General features: G+C 34.3%; 1 protein-coding gene and 1 pseudogene across 2 annotated transcripts in view; one reads left to right on the top strand and one right to left on the bottom strand.

The window, feature by feature from the left end:
* Positions 1-25,758, top strand: part of LOC136039553 (polyamine-transporting ATPase 13A2-like) — a 119,458-nt gene extending 93,700 nt beyond the window's left edge. The window contains exons 16-19 of one of the 2 annotated variants that reach the window (XM_065723390.1): positions 2,468-2,595; positions 4,377-4,593; positions 11,033-11,368; positions 23,196-25,758. In XM_065723390.1, the coding sequence (XP_065579462.1) occupies positions 2,468-2,595; positions 4,377-4,593; positions 11,033-11,368; positions 23,196-23,818 (1,304 nt within the window). In that variant the 3' untranslated portion in view covers positions 23,819-25,758. The remainder of the gene's footprint in view (positions 1-2,467; positions 2,596-4,376; positions 4,594-11,032; positions 11,369-23,195) is intronic. The other variant, XM_065723391.1, reaches the window with a different exon arrangement.
* On the bottom strand, positions 18,538-20,123 carry LOC136039556 (acetyl-coenzyme A transporter 1-like; annotated as a pseudogene).
* Positions 25,759-27,240: the final 1,482 nt, after the last annotated feature.

The following is a 27,240-nucleotide window of genomic DNA, read 5'->3' as shown; positions in this document are numbered from 1 at the left end:
ACATCATCAGTTTCAAGCTTTTAGGTATAAAAGTGGGATATTTGTATTTTTTACGGAAAGAAACATTACGAATGTGTGTTTATTTGTTTTTTATTTTTGTTTTCCCCCGGGGGTACTACATGAAACCAATGATCCTAGAAGATCGGGAAAGGGATCATTTCAACAAGAATCAAAAGTTCTATGTTGTCTTTTAGTGACAAAAAAGATTGGAAGGCATCTAGCCTCAAATAAAATAAAAATTTTGACAAAAACTGAATAAAAATTTTGACAAAAACTGAATACATTCTTATGCAACACACGGATCTTATGATATCATATTTGAGTGACTACGCTACCTGATTCCCTGCGGTTCGCTCTTTACTATTCCTGATTTACTTATTTATTATTTGTTGTATTTGTTTTTTTTTATTTTTTATTTAATTTCTGAACGTTTTCCGATTAATGCAGGTTCGAATTTGGCTCGCTGTGCATGAAAAATTAAAACAAAATTTGTATATTAATTTTGGCAGATTTATTCCGGATATGAGGATTGCCCCCTCCTCAATACCTTGCTTTTACACTAAAGCTGTTAGCACTTTGAAAAAAAGCTTCCTTTTGTAATTAAACGGCCCCCGTGTTTCAATTTTAGTAAATGTTTAAACTTTAGTGTAAAGAATAAGGTATTGAGGAGGGGGCAACCCTTTCATTTTCAAAATAATGCTGGTAAATCTGGCTCACCCTCTATTAAATATACCCCTCCCTCTCACGGAAACACCTCTGTGGAAATTTCATCCAATGTAAAGTGCACCTTCCCCCCTAAAAAAAGCCAAAAGTTTTTTTTTGTGTGTTCCCACCCTCTAGAGATATCGCAGATGCGCATTTTTGGCAACTTTGACACAAATAATGTGCTTTATTTAGTTCGACACACGCTTTACGGTCATTGGCAGTTTTGACGCTGTACCTTAACTATTTGTGAGATATTAAGGATGTGCTCTTGTAGCAATCTGGATGAAAATGTTGCCTTTGATTTATTTCAGCCACCCTCCTCTAAAACTTTTAGCCCTAATACTCTTAGCTGTTTCTGATATATTACCGATACAACCTTTTTACAACGCTAATGAATGTATTTTCTATTGATTTAGGTAAAAATCCATGTTGAGATAAATCTTTATTAAAACAAACTGCCTAAATAAAATTCTGTTCCTTTTTCTAAGTCAGGGTTTAATAAATGCTAGTCCATTATTTTTTTTTTGTTTTTTTTTCACCATTTTCTAAATATGAGTGCCTTTTAATTGGAACATATTTTCGATTACGACAGCTTATATCAATAAATTTTTTTATTCTGATATAAGAACAAAGATAAAAATTAAAAACAATGATTCTGTCAAAACGTCAAAACTGTACAAGATATGCAATCGATAAACGTCGTATACACGTCAATATGCAGAATTGTACTGGCACTGGAATCCTAATTGAGGTAATAGTACTTATTTTGATATTGGTCAATTTTGCAATTGACCAATAATTTGCATCAAGTTCAGAGGTCGATCTATTGCATCATGTTCAAAGGTCGGCTAAGAAGGAAAAGGACTACTAATATGTTTATAATATATTATGCTTATTATTATACGTCTCTGCTTATTACATGTTAGTCCAGTGTCGTGTTTTCATTTACATTTGTAAGTACGAGCGCCATTAAGTTAAATATTATTCTTGACTGTTACAGGCTATATCAGTAAAATGATTCTGGTTCTGGTAAAAGTATTAAAATAAAAATTAAAACGAGAAGTCAAGGAGTTTATTGAAGTTGCTGTTATTATGAAGTGTTCATAATGATTTCAGTTTTTTTTTTTGTAAAACTGAACCTCTGAAAAGTGTGGGTTTTTTTGAAAAATGAACTCTCCCCCTCTCCCTCCCTTTCTTCTCCCTCTTTTTTCTCTTTCTCTTTCAATAACCTGCCCCCTCCCTCTCTCTTACTTACTCTACCCTTTTTTTACAGTATGTTGTAATGTAGTATAAAAGTTAACGTCACATAACGTACCAACATTGTTTTACGTTGTAAACAACCACGTCGGGGGTTGTTTTTCCAATACTACTTTCTTAGAAGACAAAATGACATCGTTTGATTTTGCAGGAGATAGCTTAGACAATAGGAGATAGATTTTTTGTTTTGTAAGTATGAGCGCCATTGTCTGGAATATATTCTTGACTACAACAGCTTTTTTATATAAAATAATCCTGATTCTGATTAAAATAATAATAATATTAAGGGAGAAAACTCACGAAATGCGCAGGAATTAGTTTGACGCTTAGTGTTTAACATAGAGATTTAAAAATTAATCAACTCTAAACTCTCGCTCTTTCTGTCATTTCTCTTTCACTCACTCTTTCTTGCCATTTTATAATAAGTTAAGTTTAACTGTACGTTTTGGGTTGCTTTCGACTATCCTGTCATTAGAACACAAACAGTTATATTTCCTTTTTGCAGGAGATAACTTAGACACTGGCATATGTGTAGCCCGAAATTGCGGCATGGTGAAACCGAACACAAACGTTATCAAAGTAGAGGTTAAAACAGACCCAATCCGGAATGTAAAAAAGATTCACTATTATCAAGTGAGTTCTTTTCTGTTTCCAAGTTATAATTGTGTATACCACGTTTGTATAATACGTTTGTCATAACGATATATATATGGCGATTGGTTTTGGATCTATTTTTTTTATTGTAAATAAAAATCTTGGTAAATTAAACATCGTTTAATAAATGGAATGCTATATAATAATAATAATAAGATAAAAGTAGAAAATGATTTTTTTTTCTAGAATAAATGAATAAAAGTGAAAATGAAGGGCGCGAAACAAGACTGTTTTTTACGTATCATGGATTTTAGGCCCTTTTTTGGCTTGTATTCGTAGATAAAAAACAATTACTTCCAACTTTTTGGTCCATTTTAAAAGCAAATATAAAAATATAGTTTACTTTATATTTATTGTTTCGACTTTCTAGTCTTTTCTAAAACTAAAATAGAAAAAAATTGTCTTGTCTTAGGTCTGAACCTAAGTTGCCACAGTGTTTTTACCTCTGCGCTATTAAGTCCTGTATAATAGTGTATGTTTTATACCTTTTCCTGTTTATGTTGTTTTATTTATACATGGAGAATATACAAGACGGGGTAATTTAATGTTGTTATTGGACTCTCGTAAGTGCATATGTTGATAAAATTTGGAAATAATTGAATATTCGGAAGTGCTTGAATATTCCACAATTATATGCGACAAAAGTACAAAAATACAGGGCGGTGAGCTTATGAAACCTTACCTTAGACCTTAGTTCCTCCAGAGCCATCGGTGGCGCATAGGGCGTCGACAAAGCCTCTCCATTCGTCTCGCATTGGTGCTGCAGCGATGACGTCTTCCCATTCAGGTATTAGTGAGGTGCCGGCCGTCCTCAGATCTCGGTCATGTGTTCGTCTCAATGTATTTTTGGGGCGGCCTCTCTTTCTTCTACCGTCTGGCTTCCATTCATAGGTTGTTCGAGGAAGGCGGCTTATGAAAGGGGGTTAAAAAATATCTTCACTATTACATAGTTCAAAAATGCGTTTGTAAAACTTTTGTCTATCAAAAATTGTGGAAAAGAAAAGAAGGTCATGAACATCTTTCAAAAATCGTGATTAAGGAAAGGTCTGAAACCATCGAGCCACAAGCACAAAAGTGTAACCAACGTTAATTAAATTGGCTCTTATATGTGTGTAACCTGTTATAGAACAGTGGATTGATGCTCTGCTTGGCAATACGGAGCCCTCGGGTTCGATCCCCGCTGCAGCAAGGTTGGGCGACAAGCTTGCTACTTATCCCTGGAAAATGACCCAGTAACTGAAACGTCGACTCGACACCCTATGTGCCAGCAATGGCTCAGGAGGGTCTTTATCCTTTTATCCTTATCCTTATCCTTATGTGTGTTTATGTGTAGACTGATTTGAGCTTTAGTCTTGTTTTCCTTATTATTATTACAATTTGAATAAACAAAATCTTGGCCTAGCATCTTGCTATTATATTTGATACTTCCTAATAGTGCATTGATGAGAGGCCTAGGCCTCTCAGAGGTCTAGAGATCTACCACCCTTTTTTTGAATAGTTCTAAAACAGAGGTCTAGTTAGAATTTTCAGCGCCCAGGGACAATGCTGATTTTTGCTCCCCCCTCCCTCCCCGCCACCATTATTACTACAATTAAATTATTTAAAAAAAAACTCAGTTTGGCGTTCCATAAAAGGTTTCGCCCAGGGACACTCGTCCTCTTGTCCCTCCCCCTAGCTACACCACAGTGCTAACAATCATTTTTGCTTTGAGAATTCCCATACATTTTAGAAAAGTATACTTTCAGTCTCTTCAATTTCAGATTTTAGAAGATGGCGTTGAAGAAAGGTCCCCAACTGAGCTAAGAAGTTTGCTCACCTATACAATGGCAATTGATGGGACTAACTTTGACATAATTAAAGAGGAAATTCCTGAAGCTTTAGAAAATATTTACAGTCGTGGAACAGTATTTGCTCGAATGAAACCAAATCAAAAGCAAACCGTTATTAAAGGATTGCAAGATCTTGGATATGTCGTTGGTAAGCCTATATTCTTTAAGTTAAAGTATTACAGTACTACATTACCTACAGTACAGAACTACTAGATGACAGTTTCTCAAATAGTAAGCTGAAGATGAGGTGAAGGATGAGTTGGATAGGACACGCTATGGGGACGAAGGATGACAGATTGCCAAAGATTGTCCTTGCCGGCCAACCGTCTAGGGCCAAATGAAAAGTTGGCTATCGCTGAATGGGCTGGAGGATGTCATAGGGAAATATTTAAGAGAAATGACATCTTCTTGGGAGGGTGTAAAGACAGGGGCTTTGTAGAGATTGGGATGAAGGGGAGCGTGCGTATCTGTGTTGGCCTCAGATGGCTTGGTGCTGCGGTGATTTGTTAGTAGTAGTAGTATTACAGTACTATTAAAGACAATTGCAATTACAGCATCTTCAAAGTCGTGGGTCAATATTTGCTTAAACGAAGAAAAATCAAACGCAAACCATTATTAAAAGGTTGCAAGATCTTGTTGCAATGGTTGCAAGGTTGTAACGGTTGCAAGATTGTAGCAACTTACCGCAGCAACAAGCCGCCTGAGGCCAACACAGCTACGCACGCTCCTCCTCCATCCTAATCTATTTAAAGCCTCCCTCTTTACACCCTCCCAAGAAGTTCCTGTTTCCTTTAAATCTTTTTCTATGACATCCTCCCACCCCAGACGAGGACGACCTGCTTTCTGTTTAGTCCTAGACAGTTGACCGAAAAGGACAATCTTCGGCAATCTGTTATCCTTCATCCGCAGAACGCGCCCTAACCATCTCAACCTTTCTTTCATTATAGCCCTAGAAAGTAGGATTGAGCCACATTTTTCGTACAGCCTACTGTTATAAATACAATCAGTCAGCCGGGTATGTCGTTGGTAAGGCTATATGTAGTAATGCAGTTTTTGGTAGTAGCAGGCTCCAGATCTAAAACAGAGAAACATGGGCGAAAAATAAGCCTACAGTCTTAAGACACAAAACCGCTTGGGAAGGTAAAATTTTCCTTTGAAGGTGTAGTTGTATTTGTGAATCATTGATATTGTCAATATTTGAATCTTTATGGGTAGCAGAGGCGTATCCAGGGGGAATTAGGGGGTTTGTCCCCCCTGAAATGTTGGTCCAAATCGTAAAACGTAAAAAAAAATGTGTAGACGGCCCTGAAAGGCAAAAGGCTTTATCACAATTATTTAGTTAGTTTTAACAAGTACCACTGTCGAAATTTTCAAGCAAATTAATCCCCCATTTTGCATACAAGTCCAGTGGACATTGTCCGTCACGCGTCAACCCACAATCAATCTGGTGTTTCCTCCCATAGTTCTGTGACTGTTTACCTTAGTTCTGCCCTAGGAATGATATATGGACGGATGGATGACAGACTTATCAGCAAGTGAATTGACATCATTTTTATACAATCCTAAAAAGGGCTTATGCCATATTTGGCTTCTCACTCACTCAGATTATATGTCTTGTCGTTTTCTACAGTTACCCATGGCTTATTGTCCGCAACAACTTGATTTGATTCAAAATCAACGTAGCTCTGAAGCTTTATAATTTTGAAACAACCAAAATTCTTAGAAAATTTTGGAAAACCACGGTTTTCAGTCACTGATAGACTTAAGATGGGCCCAGGAAGAAAGAAAATGTTTTATTTTGATATCCTTGGGACTTTTTTTTTTTACAAAAACCATAACAACAAAAACAAAACAAAGATTATCAAAACAACAGATAAACGTTTTTTGATATTTCTTTAATAAAAAAACGAAACAACAAAAAACAAAAGAGAGATCACCACAACAACAAATAAATATCTTAACATTTTTTAAAAATAACCCAAAATAACAAAAAACAAAACAGAAATCACTAAAACAACAAATAAATGTTAAAATCTAATTAAAAGAAGTCTAGTACATAAAAAAAAAATCACAAAAGAAGTAAAAACAACTTAATAAAATGTAACGTATAAATAAAAGATTTAAAGCCGAACTGACCAGCCATGACTAAAAACACAAAGAAATGAATATAAAGAAGACAAATGGGTCTATTGCATGTAAATGAAGACGAAGAAAAACAAGAAAAATAAAAGAATATTTCGCCCGTATGTTACAAGGCGTCTTCAGCATAGAAAGAGAAAAAAAAACTGAAAAATATATGTATAAAATTAAAATAGACGAACATGAAGTATATAATGTACAATTACTTAACATTTACAATTTATGGCTACCTTCATCAAACCACAAAACTGAGCTCCAAATTGCAAATGTTCAGTAAATTAACTAAATGTAGTTTGAATATAAATTAAATAGAAACATAAATTAAATATAAATATAACTAAATAATTTATGTAATTTAATCAAATGTTTAGCCTTGTATATGGGTGAATATTCGTTTGATTTTTGTTGTTTTTCTTAGTTTTCATCTACTAGCCATAGACCCGTTTTTCGTCTAATATTATTCATTTCTTTGTGTTTTTTGTAACGTATAAAAATAATGAAACCGAATACTGGTAAAGTAAAAATTATACAACTAATGGCAAAAGAAAGAGGGCAAATAGATAGATGGATATATAATGCTTGATTGCTAGAGGAGTATTGCAAGCAAAAAAAGGCGTCAAAACCAAAAAATAAAATTACTATGATAATATAGCTCAGAAGTCTAAGAATAAGAGAAATAAATTAGAAACATTTATTTTATTATAAGACTTTTATGTAATAAATAAATGTTTTTTTATGTGAATTGGAGACAGATGTTAAGAAATATCTAATTTAGAAAGGCAGAAATTTAGAAAGCAGGTTGATATGATATACGTTTTCAACGTTGCTATAATTTAAGATCATATAAGACCACCCTTTTATGTGATCGAAGACAATCATTTTGCGCTGCTGTTCAAACCTATAAACTACAAATACTAACAACTCACCACAGCACCAAGCCGCCAGTGGCCAACATACCTACGCACCCTTCTTCTCCATCACAATCTATTCAAAGCCTCTCTCTCTTTGCACCCTCTCAGGAAGTTCTTATTTCCCTTAAGTTTTTCCTTACGACATTGTTCCATCCCAATCGCAGACGACCTGCTTTCTGTTTGGCCCTAGACGGTTGGCCAAAAAGGGAAATCTTTTGCTAGTTTAGTCATCCTTCATCCATAAAACATGTCATAGCCATCTCAACCTTTCTCTCATTATAGCCATAGAAAGTGGGATTACAAACGGCAATCCTATGAAGTTCCTGTGAAGCTCGTATTTTCGAACTATTTTAAACTAGCTATATGAACTTTCTAATTTATGTTGTTAGGAAATATCCGATGTGTTGCAAATTGGATGACGTTCATGAAATTTCAAACATTGTCAAAACTTAATTAATGTCAGTTCAGTAGCTATCGCCAAAACATAGTATAAGTAAAATTCTAATATTAAATTATGAACTTTAAAGCTATCATAAGTGATAGCTTATATAATCATATAATCATAAAGATATCTTATGATATATTATATGATATCTATATATATAAAAATAAGTTGTTTGTTTTTGTGTCTGTCTGTCTGTCCGCATATGACGTCTGAATTATTTCATCATATACCAATTCAAAAACGAATGTATTCAAGCTGAAGTAGCTGAGTTGGTAAAGCGTTATGTTCCATGTTCTAGGTCCGAGAGGTTCCAGGTTCGAACCTTGGCTTTAGCATTAATACAAAAGAAGAAAAAAAACTAAAAAAGGTAAAAACTACAAAAAAAAACTAAAAAGAAAATACTAAAAAGGCTAAAAAACTAAAAAAAACTAAAAAATAGGTAAAAAACTAAAAAGAAAAAACTAAAAAAAAACTAAAAAAAGGTAAAAACTACAAAAAAAAACTAAAAAGAAAAAGAAACTAAGAGAAACTGAAAAAACGAAAAAATTATTTCATCATATACCAATTCAAAAACGAATGTATATACAGACCGGGACACAGGGAATATAAATGACGACCGGGACACTCAAAGAGAAATTACAGACTGGGACACCGGGACACAAATGACGACTGGGACGTGTGTGTCGACTGACGTCACGTTTGTGTGTCGATTGACGTCATGTTTGTCGACTATAAATGACGACTGGGACACAGGGACACAACAACAACGGGGACTCCGGGGGGCACAGGGGGGATATATAAATGACGACGGCGACACAGGGAATGGTCGATTAGCAATCACCATCAACAAAGCTCAAGGGCAATCATTAGAATAATGAGGTATAGATCTGAATACGGATTGTTCTCCCATGGACCATTATACGTTGCATGTTCATGAGTCGGTAAACCTGACAATCTACTTATACGCACAGACAGTCAACGCAAAATTTTGTATATTCGCAAGATTTAAGCATATAAGGCTTTGTATATGACGTCATTATAAGATGACACTACAGACTGGGACACCGGGACACAAATGACGACCGGGACACAGGGAATATAAATGACGACCGGGACAATCAAAGAGAAATTACAGACCGGGACACAAATGACAACCGGGACATAGGGAATATAAATGGACACAGGGGATATAAATGACGACCGGGACACTCAAAGAGAAATTACAGACCGGGACACCGGGACACAAACGACGACCGGGACACAGGGAATATAAATGACGACAGGGACACTCAAAGAGAAATTACAGACTGGGACACCGGGACACAAATGGCGACCGGGACACAGGGAATATAAATGACGACCGGGATATAGAGACACAACTACAACGGGGACACAGGGAATGTTCGATTAGCAATCACCATCAACAAAGCTCAAGGGCAATCATTAGAATAATGAGGTATAGATCTGAATACGAATCGTTTTTCCCATGGACAATTATATGTTGCATGTTCAAGAGTCGGTAAACCTGACAATCTATTTATATGCATAGACAGTGGGACAGCAAAGAATGTTGTATATTCGCAAGTTTTACGTAGTTAAAAACATATATATCTATCTATATTCACAATTGGGACACAGGGACACAACTACAATGGCGCGTAACCAATATGGCACGTAACGACTTACGCGCGCGTGCTGGCTTGGGTGGGGCGCGAAGCGCCCCCACCAACTAGGTGTTGGGGTGGCGCGAAGCGTCACCCCAACAGCTAGTAATCTTATATAATCATAAAGCTATCATTTAAAGCATTAACAATATTTGGATTTTCTGATGTTTTGCAAATTGGCTTGCGATCGTGAAATCTCAAACATTGTCAAAACTTAAGTAATTTTGGTTCAGTAGCTATCGCCAAAACATTATAAGTAAAGTTCCAATACTAAATTACGAACTTTAAAACTATCGTAAGTGCATATATTAAAAATATTTAGATTTTCTGATGCTTTGCAAAATGACTGGCGTTCCTGAAATCTCAAACTTTTTTAAAACTTAAGTAATGTAATGTCAGTTTAGTATACAAAACCTACTATGAGTAAAGTTTTAATATTAATCTTAAGCGTTTGACGACACTCGGCATTTAACCATGAGACTTCCAGTGATGCACCGTTCGTTTCGGTCTGCTGAAAGTTCTCAAAATTTTGTTTTGATAATAAACTTTTATTATTAAGATAAACCTAATAATATTTGTCATTCCATAATCACCCTAAAATGAAAATGTTCTCACTCCACAGTTTTCTTGAAAACGTGGTTTTAAACTTACATTTACAATGGACTGTAATTCACGTTGTGCTAAATTGCAGTTACTGCTGAAACCAAGATTTAAAGCGATATAGATTTTTCTGTATTCAGATATGTTTGGCGATGTTTTTAACATGTTTGGCGATGTTTGGCGACAGAGCCAAAGATTGTGGTTCCCTCAAGACAGGTCACGTTAGCCTATTATTAACAGACAAAGTTATCCATGGCTGCACCATTTATTGCCAGCAACTCTTCACTCAAATTATGCCCAGTTCAATTCTAAAATTTAGTTGTGCCCTTATAATGTCGTTTTATGTATTCAAGTACACGGCGACTTCTGTAAATTTTTAGTATTCAGGTAGGTGTGACACAGCTAACAATTGTGGTGCTCTTAAGCCAGCTCACGTTGGCCTATCGTCAACATACACAGATCTATCCATCGCTGCATCATTAACGGCCAGCAACTCTTCACTAAAGCTATGCCCAGTTTAATTATAGAATTTATTTATTTCTTTGTAATATCATTCTGAATGTTCAAGGACATGACGGCTTATGCAAATTGTTCTTTAGTCAGGCATATGTTGCGATGGAGTTAACGATTGTGTTGCCTTTAAAGCAGCTCATGTTGGCTTACCATTAACAGACATTGAGCTCTCCGTTGCGCCGCCATCGCTGTATCATTTACGGCCAACTATTCTTCACTCAAACCTATGCCCAATTTAATCCTAGAATATAGTTGTGTCCTTCTAACGGTGTATTCATGGACAAGGTAGATTATGTAAATTTTTTCTGTATTCAGGTATGTGTGGTGATGGGGCTAACGATTGCGGTGCCCTTAAGGCAGCTCATGTTGGCCTATCATTAACAGACACCGAGTCATCGGTCGCAGCACCATTTACAGCCAGCAACTCCTCACTCAAATCTGTGCCTAGTTTAATTCGAGAATGTAGATGTGCCCTTGTAACGTCATTTGGTGTATTCAAGTACATGGCGGCTTATAGTCTGATCCAGTTTGCTTCTGTCATGATATTATACCAGATTGGGACCAATTTGACAGACTTCCAGTTCCTCTATATCGACCTCTTTTTGATAACTTTTACTTCTGCTGTGTTTGGTCGGACAGGCCCCTATCAAGGTTGGTATTATTCATTTATTTAATTGGCACATTTATTTAATTAATTAATAAGTATAATTAATGAATCATTACTGAATTAATTAATAACTATTTATTAAAGTAACAACTGTTAATTAATTTAAAATTTAGTTTAATTTGTCTGTTTAATCCCTCAAATGGGGGATAATATAAAATATAAAAATTAATTTACAAAAAGTTATCCACAGATTGAACAAAATAACGATTTACAATACGCTTAAGAACAAAACGTAGAATAAAATACTTAAAATAAAGCAAAATAATTAATATCTTAAACATTTTTGAATTATGGAAAAAAGGAAAAATATTATTCATAGAGAGAATATTTTCAGATTTACCCTAAATGTTATATATCTTAGCTAATTCCAGCGGCTCTTTAATTTTAAATCTCATAACTAATTCAGTGTTATTAAAACAAATGGGAAAATCGACTAAAAACACAATATGGAAAATAGCAAACGTAAATTTTATGAAAAAATAAACATTTTAGAATTAGAAAAAGAAGGGAATAATATAGAACATGCGGGGGGGGGGGAAATTCGTTGACAGGGAGCCTAAAATATCATGACGATAAATACCACGTAACCGTAGTTTTTGTCTGTGAATATTTATAATTAGCATTGACTTAATAACGACTATATTTTTCTAACTTGGTGAATCACTAAACTCAATTGTTTAAAGAACTTGTTTTTGTAATGCTTAATCACTGAACTATGTTCGTAAATGAGAAATTTGGTAAAAATTTGACTGATTAATTTTCAAAAAAAAAAATCGTAGAAATTACTACCAAAATTTCTTAAAGAAAATCTGCCCAATTTCACTGTTTAAACATTTTGATATTTTAATTATAAATCATTTATTGAATTTTAGCCGTGAACATACGAGAGTTGGAGCTCATCTTGCACATTCATAGAGAACGTTTTCGAAAAAGTGATCTATAAATTGACTGTCGAGAGGGGTATAACTGATTGCCATGGGTAGTTTATGGGTAGTTTTGAATCGCAAGGAACTTTTTAATGAAATGGGTTGTTTTAAATCTATAGGTTTGATTATAAGGAAAATTTCTAGAAGAGCTGAAGAAACTTAAAATGACTGCTTTTACTTAAAATGAGGGTGAGGTTCTATTTATAATGAAACCCGATTCTAACCAAACAGTTAAAGATTTATGATACGTGGCTGGGGGGGGGGTACTCTGAAATGAAGTAAGTTTCTTTTTAAAACTCCCTGATTCTCTTGCAGATCTGATAGCCAGGAAGTATTTTTAAATCAAAAAATTAAGAGAAGGTGCCAGGTGGGTGGTGGGAGGTGTGGCTACGAAAAAAGGAAAGAAAATTACGAAAATATTATGAGCAAACTTGTGAAGACAGTGAATGCAACCTAAGTGGATATTTCGACTGTATATGCAAATACGTTCTGAGACCATACTGGCTATGCATGACGTATGAAAACAAGAAAGGAAATAATAAATGGAAAGAGAAAAATCAAATAGGTGAAAAACGAGGATTTTGTCAGCCAGTAGCAAAATATGAAAAACCAGTTAATATTTCGACAAGGACCTCCGCCAAGTCGTCCTCAGTGCTCAAAAAAAGAAGAGGAAAAAAAGAAAAAACAACAACAAAATCTAAACTTCTTAAGTGAACTCTACGAGAGGAAAAAATACCTTTTTTAGAGTAGAAATCCTTTATCGAATAAAAGACAAACTCACTGTTACTCCATAATACAAGTCAAAACACCAACCCTCTCCAAATACTAGAATATATGCAAAACTATAGTTAGAACACTGAAAAAAAAAAGATAAAAATAAAAGTAGACTAAACAGTAGGCTACGGCTGTTAGAAATCAAATGTAATTGCTATCCCTGCTGCCATTTGTCGGCATCCAGTCAAATTTCCTTTCTGAGAATAATAGTTTAATCATATTATTTCTTAAGGAAATGCTCTTTCTGGATGTACGACAACTTCACTATTTGAAAGATCTGATTGGCTCTTCTATATAAAATTTTAAGGCAGAAGCCAGTAAAAAGAACAAGAGGTTGAGATGAGGTGGAAGTTCACCTGATTGTTTCTTCTGTACGTATTTTTAGGCCAATAAAATGAAAACAGACTATTTTCTACTCGAGAGATTTTAAAGCTAAGCAATAAACCGTTTTGGGTTGTAAATGCAGTACCAAAGAGTAAAAGAGAGATTACTTTCCTAGAATTCCATGGCAATAAATGTGCTGCAATTTCATTGGGTTAAGTTTTTTTTTATAAAACAATTACATTATATCATTTTTCATTAAACGAATATTTCTATTATTTTAGGCCAGTAAAATGAAATACAATATTTTCTAGTCATAAGATTTTAACCTAAGCAATAAACTGTTTTGGTTTGTAAATGCAGTACCAAAGAGTAAAAGAGAGATTACTTTCCTAGAATTTCATGGCAATGCTGTAATTTCATTGGGTAACTTTATGTTTTGTAAAACAGTTACATTATTTCCGAATAAAATTTAATTTCTAGATTGAACAGTAACCTCAATATCTTTAAACCTGATTGGCGTGCAATTCATCTGTGTGAAATTTTAAGCCAATAGCCAGTGCAAAGAACAAAACATAGAGCTCTGGTTAATCAATTCTTCTCTTTGATTTTTTTTTTAAAAACTGACAAAACATTATAACAACGATATTCACAACCCCTTATGTGGCCCCACCCCCATCTAATAATAATTTAATCAATGATATATAATCGTACGAAAAAATCTATTAGAAAAAACTCTATTCTAAAACCTCTCCTAACAATTGTTATCTTTAAGAAGGTAAATTTTAAGAGGGCTAAATATCTCCAACAGGAGTTTTGCCTAAAAGGACAGCAGTTTATTTCTTTGCTCAAAGCATAGCCAGTAAAGATGTTGACTTGACAACTATAAGAAAAGGAGGGGTAAAAAAACAATACTCAAATCAATGAACGTAATGGGTTAAAGCCTTTGAATAATGAGTGTTATGGGTTCAATATTGGGTTTGATTTCCTAAACAAGCTTAATAATTTGAACCCCAACATGAATATTAAAAAAACATAAGAGATGTCATTATTTCATATTCTGATGAAATTTTAAAGCCCTTTAAAGGAAGAAGACATGACCTGATGATGAATTCACATGTCTATCGTCTGAAACTTACCCGGTTACTTTCCCAGAACATGAGCCAAAATGAAAACTGAGTTACTGTACCACAAAGTTTACCCGACTGTTTGATCTTTAAAATCTAAACCTGTCGACAGTTAGTTCGACTCAGTGGCACTTGTTTTCATTTGTAATTTCGTGTGTAGACTTGATTTCTGAGATTCTTTTAAATAAATTATACACATGTGCATTAAGGTGCATGTATTAACGTACAAGGGTATAAGTGCATGTTTTTAATGCTATTACATAAAAAAACTAGTTTTTTTTTTGACTGAAAGTAAGGAGCGACATTAAAACTTAAAACGAACAGAAATTACTCCGTATATGAAATGGGTTGTCCCCTCCCCAATCCCTCGCTCTTTACGCTAAAGCTTTTAATTGTTTTAAAAAGCAGAATTGTGGCAAAGAGTCAAACTTTAGCGTAAAGAGCGAGGGATTGCGGAGGGGACAACCCATCTCATATACGGAGTAATTTCTGTTCGTTTTAAGTTTTAATGTCGCTCCTTACTTTCAGTTAAAAAAAACTAGTTTTTTTTATGTAATTTCTGAACGTTTTTGAATTAATGCATGTTTGATTTTGGCTCTCCACACATAAATTATTAAAATGAAATTTGCATATTAATTCCTTTTTTGGCTAAATGGCTTTCTCTTAGTTTTGATCAGACGATTTTGAGAAATAAGAGATGGGGAAGGAGGCCTAGTTGCCATGCAATTTTTCGGTTACATAAAAAGGCAACTATAAATTTTAATTTTTAACGAATTTTTTTATTAGTAAAAAATATACGTAACTTAAGAATTAACTTACGTAACAAACTTTTATATTCTTTAATTCTTATTATGTATATGAGGGGGTTTGTACCCTCGTTAATACCTCGTTCTTTACTCTAAATCGTAAGTTTTGTCCCAATTCTTTAAGAATGACCCCTGAATCAGAAAGGCCGTAGAATAAATAGTTGAAATTACTAAAAATACTATAGCATAAAGAGCGAGGTATTTATCTCCTCCTAAATACCTCACTCTTTATGCTAAAGTATTTTTAAAACCCCTCATATGCGTAATAATCTCTGTTCGTTTCAAGTTTCAATGCTACTCTTTACTTTCAATTGAAAAAACTTTTCCATGTTTGTTTTTTAATTGTTTTTTTTTAGTAATTTTAGAAGATCCTGCGCCCTTTTCATTGAATTTCTGCTCCCCCATGATATATTTCTCCAAGGAAAGATCCTCCCACATAGCCCCCTCCCCTCAACCCCACCCCCAAAACCAAAAAAAAAATCCCCTGAAAATGACTGTACACTTCCCAATAACAATTATTATATGTAAACACTGGTCGAAGTTTGTAACTTGCAGCCCCTCCCCCTGGGATTGTGAGGGAGTAGGTTATTCCCAAAGAAATAGTTATTATGGTTTTTGAATATGCAGAACAAAATGGCTATCTCAAAATTTTGATCTGTTGACTTCGGAGAAAAAATGAGCGTGGGAGGGGGCCTAGGTGCCCTCCAATTTTTTTGGTCACTTAAAAAGGGCACTAGAACTTTTCATTTCCGTTAGAATGAGCCCTCTTGTGACATTCTAGGACCACTTGGTCGATACGATGACCCCTGGAAAAAAAATAAAACAAACAAATAAACACGCACCCGTGATTTGTCTTCTGGCAAAAAATGCAAAATCTCACATTTTTGTAGATTGGACCTTGAAATTTTTTCTTTAGGGTTCTCTGATACGCTGAATGCGATGGTGTGATTTTCGTTAAGATCCTATGACTTTTAGGGGGTGTTTCCCCCTATTTTCCAAAATAAGGCAAATTTTCTCAGGCTCGTAACTTTTGATGACAAAGACTAAATTTGATGAAACTTATATATTCAAAATCAGCATGAAAATCTGATTCTTTTGATATATCTTTTAGCATCGAAGCTCCATTTTTTAGAGTTTCGTTTACTATTGAGCCGGGTCGCTCCTTACTACAGTTCGTTACCACGAACTGTTTGATTATGGAGAATAGAAAATTTTATTATTTATAGAAGATGTGTGCGCTTATTTTAGCAGTGCAAATCCAAAACATTACCCTGTAAAAGTCAAGTCTAAGATAAAAAATATATATATATGTTGCTTTCAGGTACAGTTACATCCCCCCCCCCTAATTAAAAAGAAACTTCAAAAAAGAGCAAGGTTCAAATTACAAAGGACAAAAATATATATAATGCAATTCATAGCACTCAACGAATTATCTGTTTGTCCAATAATTACTAAAAATACTCATTAAAGAAATAAATTTAAACACTTAGTGGAAAATAGAAGACAATTGAGAGATAAACCGATGTCCTTTGGAAAGTTCAGTTTCTTGGATGTAAATTTTATGTCTGAATTATTTCTATTACTATGTTAATAAAATTCATGAAATAGGTGAATAGACTTTTTGAATAGATGAATAGAATGAATTGAAGAATAAATAAAACGATTTTCACTATTGGTTAAATCCCCCCCTAAATTTACTAACAGGAACGAAATGAACAGAGTGATTTATACACCTAGTAAAGAAGAAGGGAGAAGCTAAACGTAGCTAGAACGAAGACTGTAATAATAGGGATCAAAAAATAATTTTAAAACTGGAAAACTTGAAAAAAATTAAAACCATAAATTTCTAAAGCAAAGTATTTCTCACTATAATATTTAAGTACACAGGAGCTTGTTTCAGCACTGGACGAAGTTTCAAGCACGCTCCCCTTCCCATGTTAGTGACTATCATACAGAAACATACATTACTGATACCATTGTAAATAATTACACTCTCTTCTCGAAAAATAACTTGTGAGGACGGCCAGATTTAAATTACTGAACACTCAAGTACCCAACAAATTGTCTACTTGTCCAATAATTAAATAAATATACTAAAAATGTTGATCACAAAAATAATTCAATGACTGAGTGGAAAAATGGTGAAATAAAAATAAATCAAGAGTATAAGGCATCTTCCAAGCAGTATTAATTACATGTCTTAATTTTTTATATTACTAATTTAGTATATTAAACTTATATACTTATTTATATATTTAATATATTAAACTAGTATATACTAAAAAATTTAGTATTTTAGTAAATTGATCAAGATAAAAAAATTTTGGGATGATTTAACCCTTACAATAGATGACAAGTAAAACGAAAAGATTTGCCCGAACCTGTTTCAAGTGTAAAAGTGAAAAGGTTTGGGGAAGGTTCTGCCTTTGCAGGGTAAATCGAATAAGCAAATCAAACTAATACTATGCACGAGAATGAAATTGTTGCGGATAAAATTTGAAGTAAGGTCAGCAGTTGGTTTGATGCGGAATGAGGAGTTCTGCAGTTTGAAACACTTCAAGTGTAAATTAAGAGTAAAAGGCATCTTCCAAGCTTCAGCGGTGTTAATTATTTAAATTACTAATTTAGCATATTCACCTAATATAATAATTAATTAAGATAAAAATTTTGTGGGATGTTTATAACCCTTACAATAGCTGACAAGGCAACGAAAAAGATTTGCCCCACCCCGTTTCAAGTGCCCCAAGTGGTAATTTCTTTTTCTTTTTTTTGTACTGCTTTTTTCACTTTTCACTCAGTCGTTTATAGCGTCTTAATTGGCAACTGTATAAAAATAACAGGAATAATGTATAGCAATTGTAAATATAAATTTGAATTTAATCAGGGCTGCCACTGAGAATTTGGGCTAGGAAAATTTCGAAAAAAAAAACAACTGAAAAACAAATCTATAGATATTGAATAATAGCAAAGCATGGGCTTGATATTTTTTTTAGGGCAGTAGTACCCTCAAGATCCTGAAATCGGAACAGAAATTTCAAATGAAAATCTAAATAAGTAGCAACCCTGTATTTAATAAGTTCCGAATAATACCAGTTGTTCTTCACTCGCCACTTCTTATCTGTCCCTAATGAAAATCTAAATAAGTAGCAACCCTGTATTTAATAAGTTCCGAATAATATCAGTTGTTCTTCACTCGCCACTTCTTATCTGTCCCATGGTGAAGCTGGTTCAAAACTGTCTTTCCCCATGATAACAAAATAACACCAATGATTGTACATATCAACATCTCTATGTAATATCCATCTATTAACGTGACGTATTATCCTCCAAGCCTTTCGCATTCCTCTATTTTTGAAGTTTTTACGTAGCTTCCAACCCCATCTATAGAACAAATTTTCATCGTAAAATAATCAACGAGCCACAGCGCAAGAGTAGTAGGCCAGTTCCCTCCAAGATTGCAAATGGTATTGAGTAATGTCATATAGGTGCCACCGACGGACGGATCACTAATACGAGCAAAATATGCCATTACGGATACAAACATGGAATAGACAGCAGCCTGGTGGAGGGCATAACTGACGATGATTATCATATAGTAATATGATGGGAAACTACCATCATTGTTCCTAAAGCAAGGTGTCATCCATACTAGCATAGCATACTCAAGTCCCATTACAAGTCTATATGGAAAGGCTTTCATGAAAACCTTCATAGGCATTGGACCACTCGTGTATCTGCTAATAGCAAGAGGCAGTATAATTTGCAGTGGGATAAGTGGAATGGCTAGCAAAGCTAGATGTGCTTCTGGAACACCTTCTTCAACCAGCTTCAAACCAGTAATGGTATCAGCTGCTGCAAACCCAATCTTGCAGGTTAAAAGGAAAACAGCTAAGATTTTAACCCTGGGTAGTTTGATAATGTGCCATAAAAGTTTGTAGGTCTCTTTCACACCTCTCTCTTCTTCAACTTCTTCATGATCCTTTTCATTTTCAATTAAATGTTCATTGGATTCCTTTTCGGTCTTGAAGAGCCACACTAACGTTGTTGCGATCATAAATGCAACTCCCCAAAAGAACAAGAACGAAGAGAGCTTCAGCGGGTCAGTAGTTTGAGGTTTGCTCCTTAAGTATTTATTACAGAATTCAGGTGATTCTAATGCAATAAACAGTACATATCCAATAAAGTATTCTACTGTTTGTCCGACACTGTTAAAAGTGGATGCGTAGCCAACATGATTTCTTTTTAGCATAGTGATTGCCCAGCCATCAACTGCAATATCCTGGGTTGCAGCCAGAAAAAACACAAAGGCCAGCATATCAACATGGGCATGGCTGTCATTCATCAAATTTTCAATATGGCCAGACAACAGCATCATCCCTAGTCCAAGAACATACTGAGCTGGAATGAGCCATGTTTTTCTTCTGCCAATTGGTTTGAAGAACAATGAATCAACTAATGGTGCCCATAGTAGTTTCAAACTGAAAGGCCAATAAACAAAACCGAATTTCGCTTGTTCCTTATAGCTGATGTGTCTATTTTGAAGAAGCATGGGGATACTAGCTGATAGGCCAAGGAGATACCTTGAAGTATGTACAAAAGTAGAAGTAGAAGTATGTTCCCACCATCTCCATCAAACCTTTTCTTTGAAAGAAAAAATTTTAACATTCCTGATTAATCTAGAATATAAAGATTTCAAAATATAGACAGCTCTAAGAATATGTTGTTCTACACCCAAAATTGGGTTTTTTTTTCTTTGTTTTTTTTTCCTCTTTCTCATTTTTTCGAGCACTGAGGACGACTTGAAGGAGGTCCTTGTCGAATTTTTTTTTTCATATTTTGCTACTGGCTGACAAAATCCTCGTTTTTCACCTATTTGATTTTTCTCTTTTCATTTATTATTTCCTTTCTTGTTTTCATACGTCACTCTATATGCAAAATTAAAAGGAACCAAACGTACTCAAAAAATATCATCGATAGAATAAATTTTGAAACAAAAATCTTAAAACACATTTTTAAAGAATATCAGTAGCTTTCTCGCCTCGCATAGGTTCAGTCACGACTTGTCTGAGAGGCTTTCAGCCAAAGGCAACTCAAGGGCAACCTCTTTATGCCTATTGAAACCTCTTATTTTTTTCCCGGCATTGTCAGTTTTCAAGTCAAAGGCGAAATGACGGAAGATTAGGTTGATCTCTAAGAGGGAAAATTGTCAGCAATATTTTTGATTTGGAATAAAAAGCTAAAGCTAATAATAATGGCCTAAAAGGAATTAGTTGTTTCTAATCTTTGTATTATATATAGTAAATATAATTTTTTCTTAGTTTTTGTTCCAAATAATAATACTATTAATCCTGTTTCTTAGTGTCTTTAAATAAAAACGATTTGATGATACAGACCTACTTGTTAGCCATTATTTACTTCTATTGTGAGAACATGGTAGGCCTAAGGGTGTAACTTTTGGGGTTCTTTTGAAAATCATGTACTTCAGGCTGGTTAGATAAAGATGATGTTACATTTAGAAAGGATACATGCAATTCTAACGTCGGGCTAAATAAGGTGGTGTCGTTGGGTCAGGAAATAGAGAATAAAGTTAGTTTTAATGAGAAACAACATCTTTTAGACCGTATTTTATTATATATAATAATATAATATTAAATTATATAATGAAATAAAATAATATTTCGCTAAATTAAATTTCAATTTTTTTCCATTATGTTATGCTCTTTGTGGGGCTTTACCCACTTCTGGAATAAAAGATCTGCGAGAGGTTTACATACTTTATTTTATATGTTTACAAATTTTTGCCTTGCCATCCAAGATGGTATCGTATGCTATTCTGGCTTCTTTTTTTCTTGCTTTATTCTTTACTCCACTAGTGTTGTTTAATGCTACTACTACTACTAACAACTCGCCGCACCATCAATCCGCCTGAGGCCAACACAACTACGCGCGCTCCTCCTCCACACTAATTTATTCCAAGCCTCCCTCTTTTCACCTTCCGAGGAAGTTCCTATTTTCCCTTAAATTATTCTTTACGGCTTCCTCCCATCCCAACTGTGGACGACCTGCTTTTTGTTTAGACCAACACGGCTGGCAAAAAAGGACAAGCTTTTGCAATCTGTCATCCTTCATCCACAGAACGTGTTCTAGCCATCTCAATGTTTTTCTTATTATTGATCTAGAAACCATGATTGAACCACACTTTTTGTACAGCCTCCTGTTTGAACTATTGTTTGTTGTTGAATAGTGGGTCAGAAATAAATCATTATTAATATTTCGACAGGGAAGCAATGTCCTAGCATCCATTAATTTCAAATTGAAGTTATGTGTAATTAATTTCGTTATGTATGAAGTTATGTATAATTAATATAAATTAATTATTTATGTATAATTAATTTAGTTATTAATTTCAAGTTAAAATGTATGTATATATTTGATCTACTGATCCGATTGCTAAATGTTTGATTTTTCGTGTTTTATATATACGTTAATAGGAAGTTTTCTTGTTAGTTTATTTTTCTTTCGTTGTTTGTTTACTCCGCCCATTCTTCTGTTGTTGTATGGCGGGCTATAAATAAAATTCACTCATTAGTTTCAAAATTGAAGTTATGCTGCCATCTATTCCAACAGGCCAATTTATTTTTTCATTTTAATTTGAGTGTGTTGCTTCATTTTATGCTTTTGGGATTGAGGCGGAGGCACCTCATCTGTCTACTCAACTTGAATAGTTCTCTCGTTGCTACAGGGATTGGCGAATAATACTTTTTCTCTCTAAGCAAGGATACCTTGCCTTCGCCAAGAAAGTCAGCTTTTGAACTAAGAAGGATATATTATTTTTCAATGGTGCTCAATTAAAATCTTTAAGAGCTTATAAAAGTAAATTAAATATTTTTTTCTGTTAAAGAATTCATTCATGAAATGCATGATTTAAGAGATTTCAGGGGGCTGATAACTTCACTGTATTATGCACTGGAAAAAAAATTTGAGAGGTGATTCAATTCCTTTATTGTACAAAAATGAGCTAAGTACTAACTTTGTGCTTAAACAAAATGGATTCGCAAAGTTAGCTCATTGAACTTCCTGTCGCCCTCCCTCTCTGAGTTAGTTACTTAGCAGAAATGTGCGTATGTAAAAATCTAACTGGTAGCCTCTCTGAATCCCCTCCTATTGCCAACTTTTTAGCGGATATGTAGGCGTTTTCCAGCTTTCTTGAACTGGAAGAAAGCTAGAATTCTTAATTTTTATGACTGGAAAAACAAAGTTGGCCTATGACCTCTCTAAAACCACCCTCCCTCCCCTTTACTAAAGAAAGGAATTAGTCGCTTTGTTTGAATTGGAATCATACAAGTATTTCCGGTCAGCATTATAAGAGACAAAAAGAGGGCTTCCGATCACTCAAACTCCACCCTTCCTATGCTAGATTAGTTTTTGCATAGAAGTAGGTATTTTGTACCTTATTCGAACCTGGATCATCCCTGAATTTTCAATCGGTGTGATCGGAAAACTTAAGTTTTTTTGGAAATTTTTTGGAAGACAGGGGGGGGGGCTAATCAAGATTTTCTATCGGGTGCAAGAGATGCCAGAACCGCCATTGGGTTAGGAAATAGAGAATAAAGTTAGTTTTAACGAGAAAATACATTTTTAGACCGTCTATAAGAAGTGTCATTCTTTTTATTCTTTTTTAAAGACAAAATTGTAGGAATACGCCATTTTAAAAGTATTTTAGTTTATTTTACAGTTAACATTAAGTTTTAGCTTAGGTAATGTATTTGCCAACAATAAGTTTATTCACTATTATTAAAACAAGCGTATTTATTAAGCTTACAATAGCTTTATTATCAAATATTTCTTTTATTTAAGGTCCGCTACATAACAAGCCTCCACCCACATCTCTTATGGCTGCTGGACCAGTGTTGTCATTATTATCTCAATTCATCTTGGGAGTTGGAGTAATTTTGGCGTCTTTATATTTAACATTCCAACAAGATTGGTTTGTCCCATATAACAAAATTTATAACTTAACAGAGGATGGCTTTTTGGAAAGTCCTTTAGATTGTCACGAAAACTATGCTGTATTCGCCCCATCTCAATTTATGTATATTTTCTTAGCTGTGTCATTTTGCAAAGGCTTTCCCTATAGACTCTGTTTTTTGACAAATGTTTTGTTAACGTTAGCTATAATTGTGGCAACGGTGTTTTCGGTTTATCTGACCCTAAGTCCAACTGAATGGCTACTCGAACTTCTAGAAATCAAGTTACCTGATGAAATAGGATTTAGATTATTAATTCTCGGCATTTCTTTAGTATATATCATCTTGTCTATCTTGATGGAAGCTTTTCTAGTCGATTATATATTGGTTAAATTTGACTGCCAAAAAAAATGTTTTAGACAAAAATCGTATTGGCCTTTGCCTACACGGGCTGGTAATGAAGGCATTGATTCGTTTTTTAAGACCGAAGTGGAACTTTGTCAAATGCCTTAAGTCAGAAATTTCCAAACTACCAACTCAGTCGTTCAATCTGATCGTAAAGTTTTTAAGGGACTAACATTTTATCATTCTTTAAAACTGTTGAGAATTGTTGGGGGGAGGGGTGCAAAGGTGAAATATATCTGTTGAATCCTTGGGCAACACCCCCTGTCCAGAATATTATTTGAATAACAAACTATTTTGGAAAGACTCAGATATATTTGCTATCCCTTTTCTATAACTAACAAATAGCTACACACAAATCCCCTAGATAGCGCTCCTACTCCTAGAATTTTGGCTGTGTCTACTGAAAATTCTTTTTCTTTGGAAGAAAAAAAGACATAAAAATGATTGTTTTGTTAGCCTATGACCTCATTTGTTCGGATTTTGATCATCCTGCCCGAAATTATATTAATCTCCCCTCTCCCGATCCTCCTCTATTATAGTAAAGAGAGGGGGCTCAATATATGTTCAGAGCTTGTCTAAAACTCCCTTCGCAAGCCTAACCGGGCTAGGGGAATAACCAAAAGTGGGCTTAAAAGATATAATTCATTTTTATTGACCAAAGTATGTTAAACCAACAACTCGTTTCAATGTACCTTATATGAACATTTTTTTTACTCTTTTTGAACTACCCTTGAATTGTTTTTGAAATAACCAATAAACGTGTATATACAAAAGTAAGGTCGTCTCACTCTTGCGCCGGTTGGACGCCAGCCAAACATGACAAAATACAAAATTTAATTGGATGAAATCTAAAAGGTGCAATCAGTGAAGAAATATTAAGCCAACCAGTTTTTTCTTGGTCGTAATTAACCTTGAAAAATGAATACATATAAAGCCCCAATTAAAAGGAGTTTGTATAGGAGAATTTAAAGAGCGGCGAGATCACTATATACATCTGGGAGAAGTGGTGCATTTATCTGATAAATAGGGCCATGGCGCCTACACCCCCAAAAAGGATGTCTTCTCCCTATTATTTTGACTTACACCGTAGAAAAGCCAAATAAAAGTCTTGGTTACAGGCAGATCTTTTTAGAAGGGGGGAACTGGGCTCACTGACCAGGCGCTGCAACTTGGGGGGTGGCCACTTTGAATTGGCTTTTTGATTATATTTGAGTCAGGAGGGGGAGATGGTCTGTATTAATTTTTCCTTGGGCAACACCAAACCTAGGAACGGCTCTGGTTTCAGGTCTATTTTTGACATTAAATTGCCCTAAGGCCCAATTTTTACTCCGAGGCTGTAATTTTAGTTTGGAAACCTCTGTATTAAGTCATTTTTGTAGATCAGACTTGTGTATTCCGATGTCTAGGAACATATTGTGAATGATTATTAAGCACTTTATGTTGAAAAGTTCCAGTAAGGCCTTAAGCGCTGAACTAGTGAAATATGTTTTGAGCTGTTGAATATGTAGTTGATTTCGTAAAAATCAAATTTGTGGCAATTTTGTTGTAAAATAATTTTTTGCTCTAGTCCCTTAGTTGTAAAGTATCTTACGCAATAGTGTGTCATTTTTGGTAGACTAAGTTCCCCTCCTGAAAATAAGTTGTTGTGATTTGAGTTTTTTTAATACTAGTGCAAATTAATTTAGGTTATAGACGTTTTGTTTATTTTTGATTACTAGGCTGATAATTCCTAAATTAGAAAGAGACAGTATTGCCTCTCAGGAGCGCCAATTTGGAAGGGCAGGGTGGCAGTTGCCCTTTCTTTAGATTTTCAACAATATCGTCTTTTGGTATTTTCTTTAAAGAAATCAACCCTTATCTTGAAGAGTTAGATTTTAGATTTTGAAGAACCTTTTTTTGTGTCATTATCAAGGAAAAATCTGTTCTGAATTTACATGCTAAATAGCGCCACAGTACAAGCAAAAATGTGCCGAGAGCGCCATTTTTTAGCCTAGATGCATAGAAAATTACATTTTAAGTCGAGCTTCGCGGCAAGGGAGTAATTTCTACACTGGTTTTTGAAAATCAACTGATTTGTAAAATTCAATGTTTTAGAAAAAAATTGCCCAAATGGCGTAAATATGCACCATCTGGCAGCACTGGTTGAAATTTGACTGATAAGTAATCACTTGAAAGCGGTCAATGCTGCATGTGACCTTTCGTATCTTCGATGAAGCAAAATTCTGAGCAGAATGATGTAAGATCGGAGAAGTAAGATTTCAGAATTACGGTCTTGCTATTGGGTTAATGGTTCTGAAGTAGATAATCTAAATAGATGGCACTGCCTATAAATTTATGGGAACAGTAAACATTTTTTTATTGTTACTAGTTTTCATCGCAAAATTTTGCTGGAAATGGAAATTGACTGTTAGAATGGACAGTCTAACATTTATTTTTTGATATAAAACCGCTTTAACAGCTTCAAAAAAGATAAAATTATGTAAAAAAAAAGTAACTTCAAAACATTAAAACAAGTGCAGAATAAAACAACTTTAATTTTTAGTATAAAAGAAAAAGATTTATAAACGATGATAAATCTGTTTTAAAAACAATAAAAATGATTTCAATACAATAAAGCAACTTCATAATAAAACAGTTTTTTTTAGTATAAAACAACTTTTAAGGCTTTAAAAACGGTAAGAATATTTTAAAAACAATAAAAAAAAATTCCAAAACAACGAACAACTTTTATTTTTAGATTAAAACGTCTTTTAGAAACCAACTCCTCGGAAATTTCAGGTTTTTTAACACGAAATGTTCTTCAATTTTCTACTTTTTTCCTTCGCTAATTAATTTCGAGTCTTTTAAAGTGATACTAGACCCTTCCCCCCTGGTCAGGATGTTAGATTTCTCAGGCCAAGAATGTGGCACAAAAAAATTTTAATGGGGGTTCCCATGCAATGTTTAAATAAATGTGTAGAGTTGATTTGTACTGTACAAAGATAGCTTCTGTATTTCGTGTTTGGTCTCGTTTGACTTTTTGTAAGAAAACATTATGTTAAGAAAATTTTTTTTACAAGGGTTCTAGTAAATTTGCTCAAGCTTAGGCAAGGTTTAACAATAGACTTCCGAGTTTTGATAAACAGCAATGTACCCATCTATCTATTTAATGTACTTTTTCAACACCAGAATAAGCTGGAATAAACCAAATCACACTGCATTCGCACCAAAGAGTATAGATAACTTAAGAGTTAAAACTGGCGCTAGCGTCGACAAAAAAAAACGATCTACGCCATCTGACGTTTGGCGACACTTGGAATTTTATTAGGCTTTTTAGGCTTTGAAATCATTTTTTTCTGTCAGGAACTGCGATCAGACACTTACTGCTACCCTAATTTCATTTCACTACTCTTTGATTCGCAATATGTACGTATGTTTTTACGTACGTAACAACTTGACATACGTTTTCATGTTATGTAACTTAAGTGGTTAAGCATCGTTACATATAATCTTTGACACTTAAAAAATTCTTTTCTTACTTACCACTTGTG

Source organism: Artemia franciscana, chromosome 19, assembly GCF_032884065.1.
Source record: "Artemia franciscana chromosome 19, ASM3288406v1, whole genome shotgun sequence".
Classification (NCBI taxonomy): domain Eukaryota; kingdom Metazoa; phylum Arthropoda; class Branchiopoda; order Anostraca; family Artemiidae; genus Artemia; species Artemia franciscana.
Note: the sequence above shows the minus strand (reverse complement) of the source record. Positions and strands in the feature narration are given on the sequence as shown.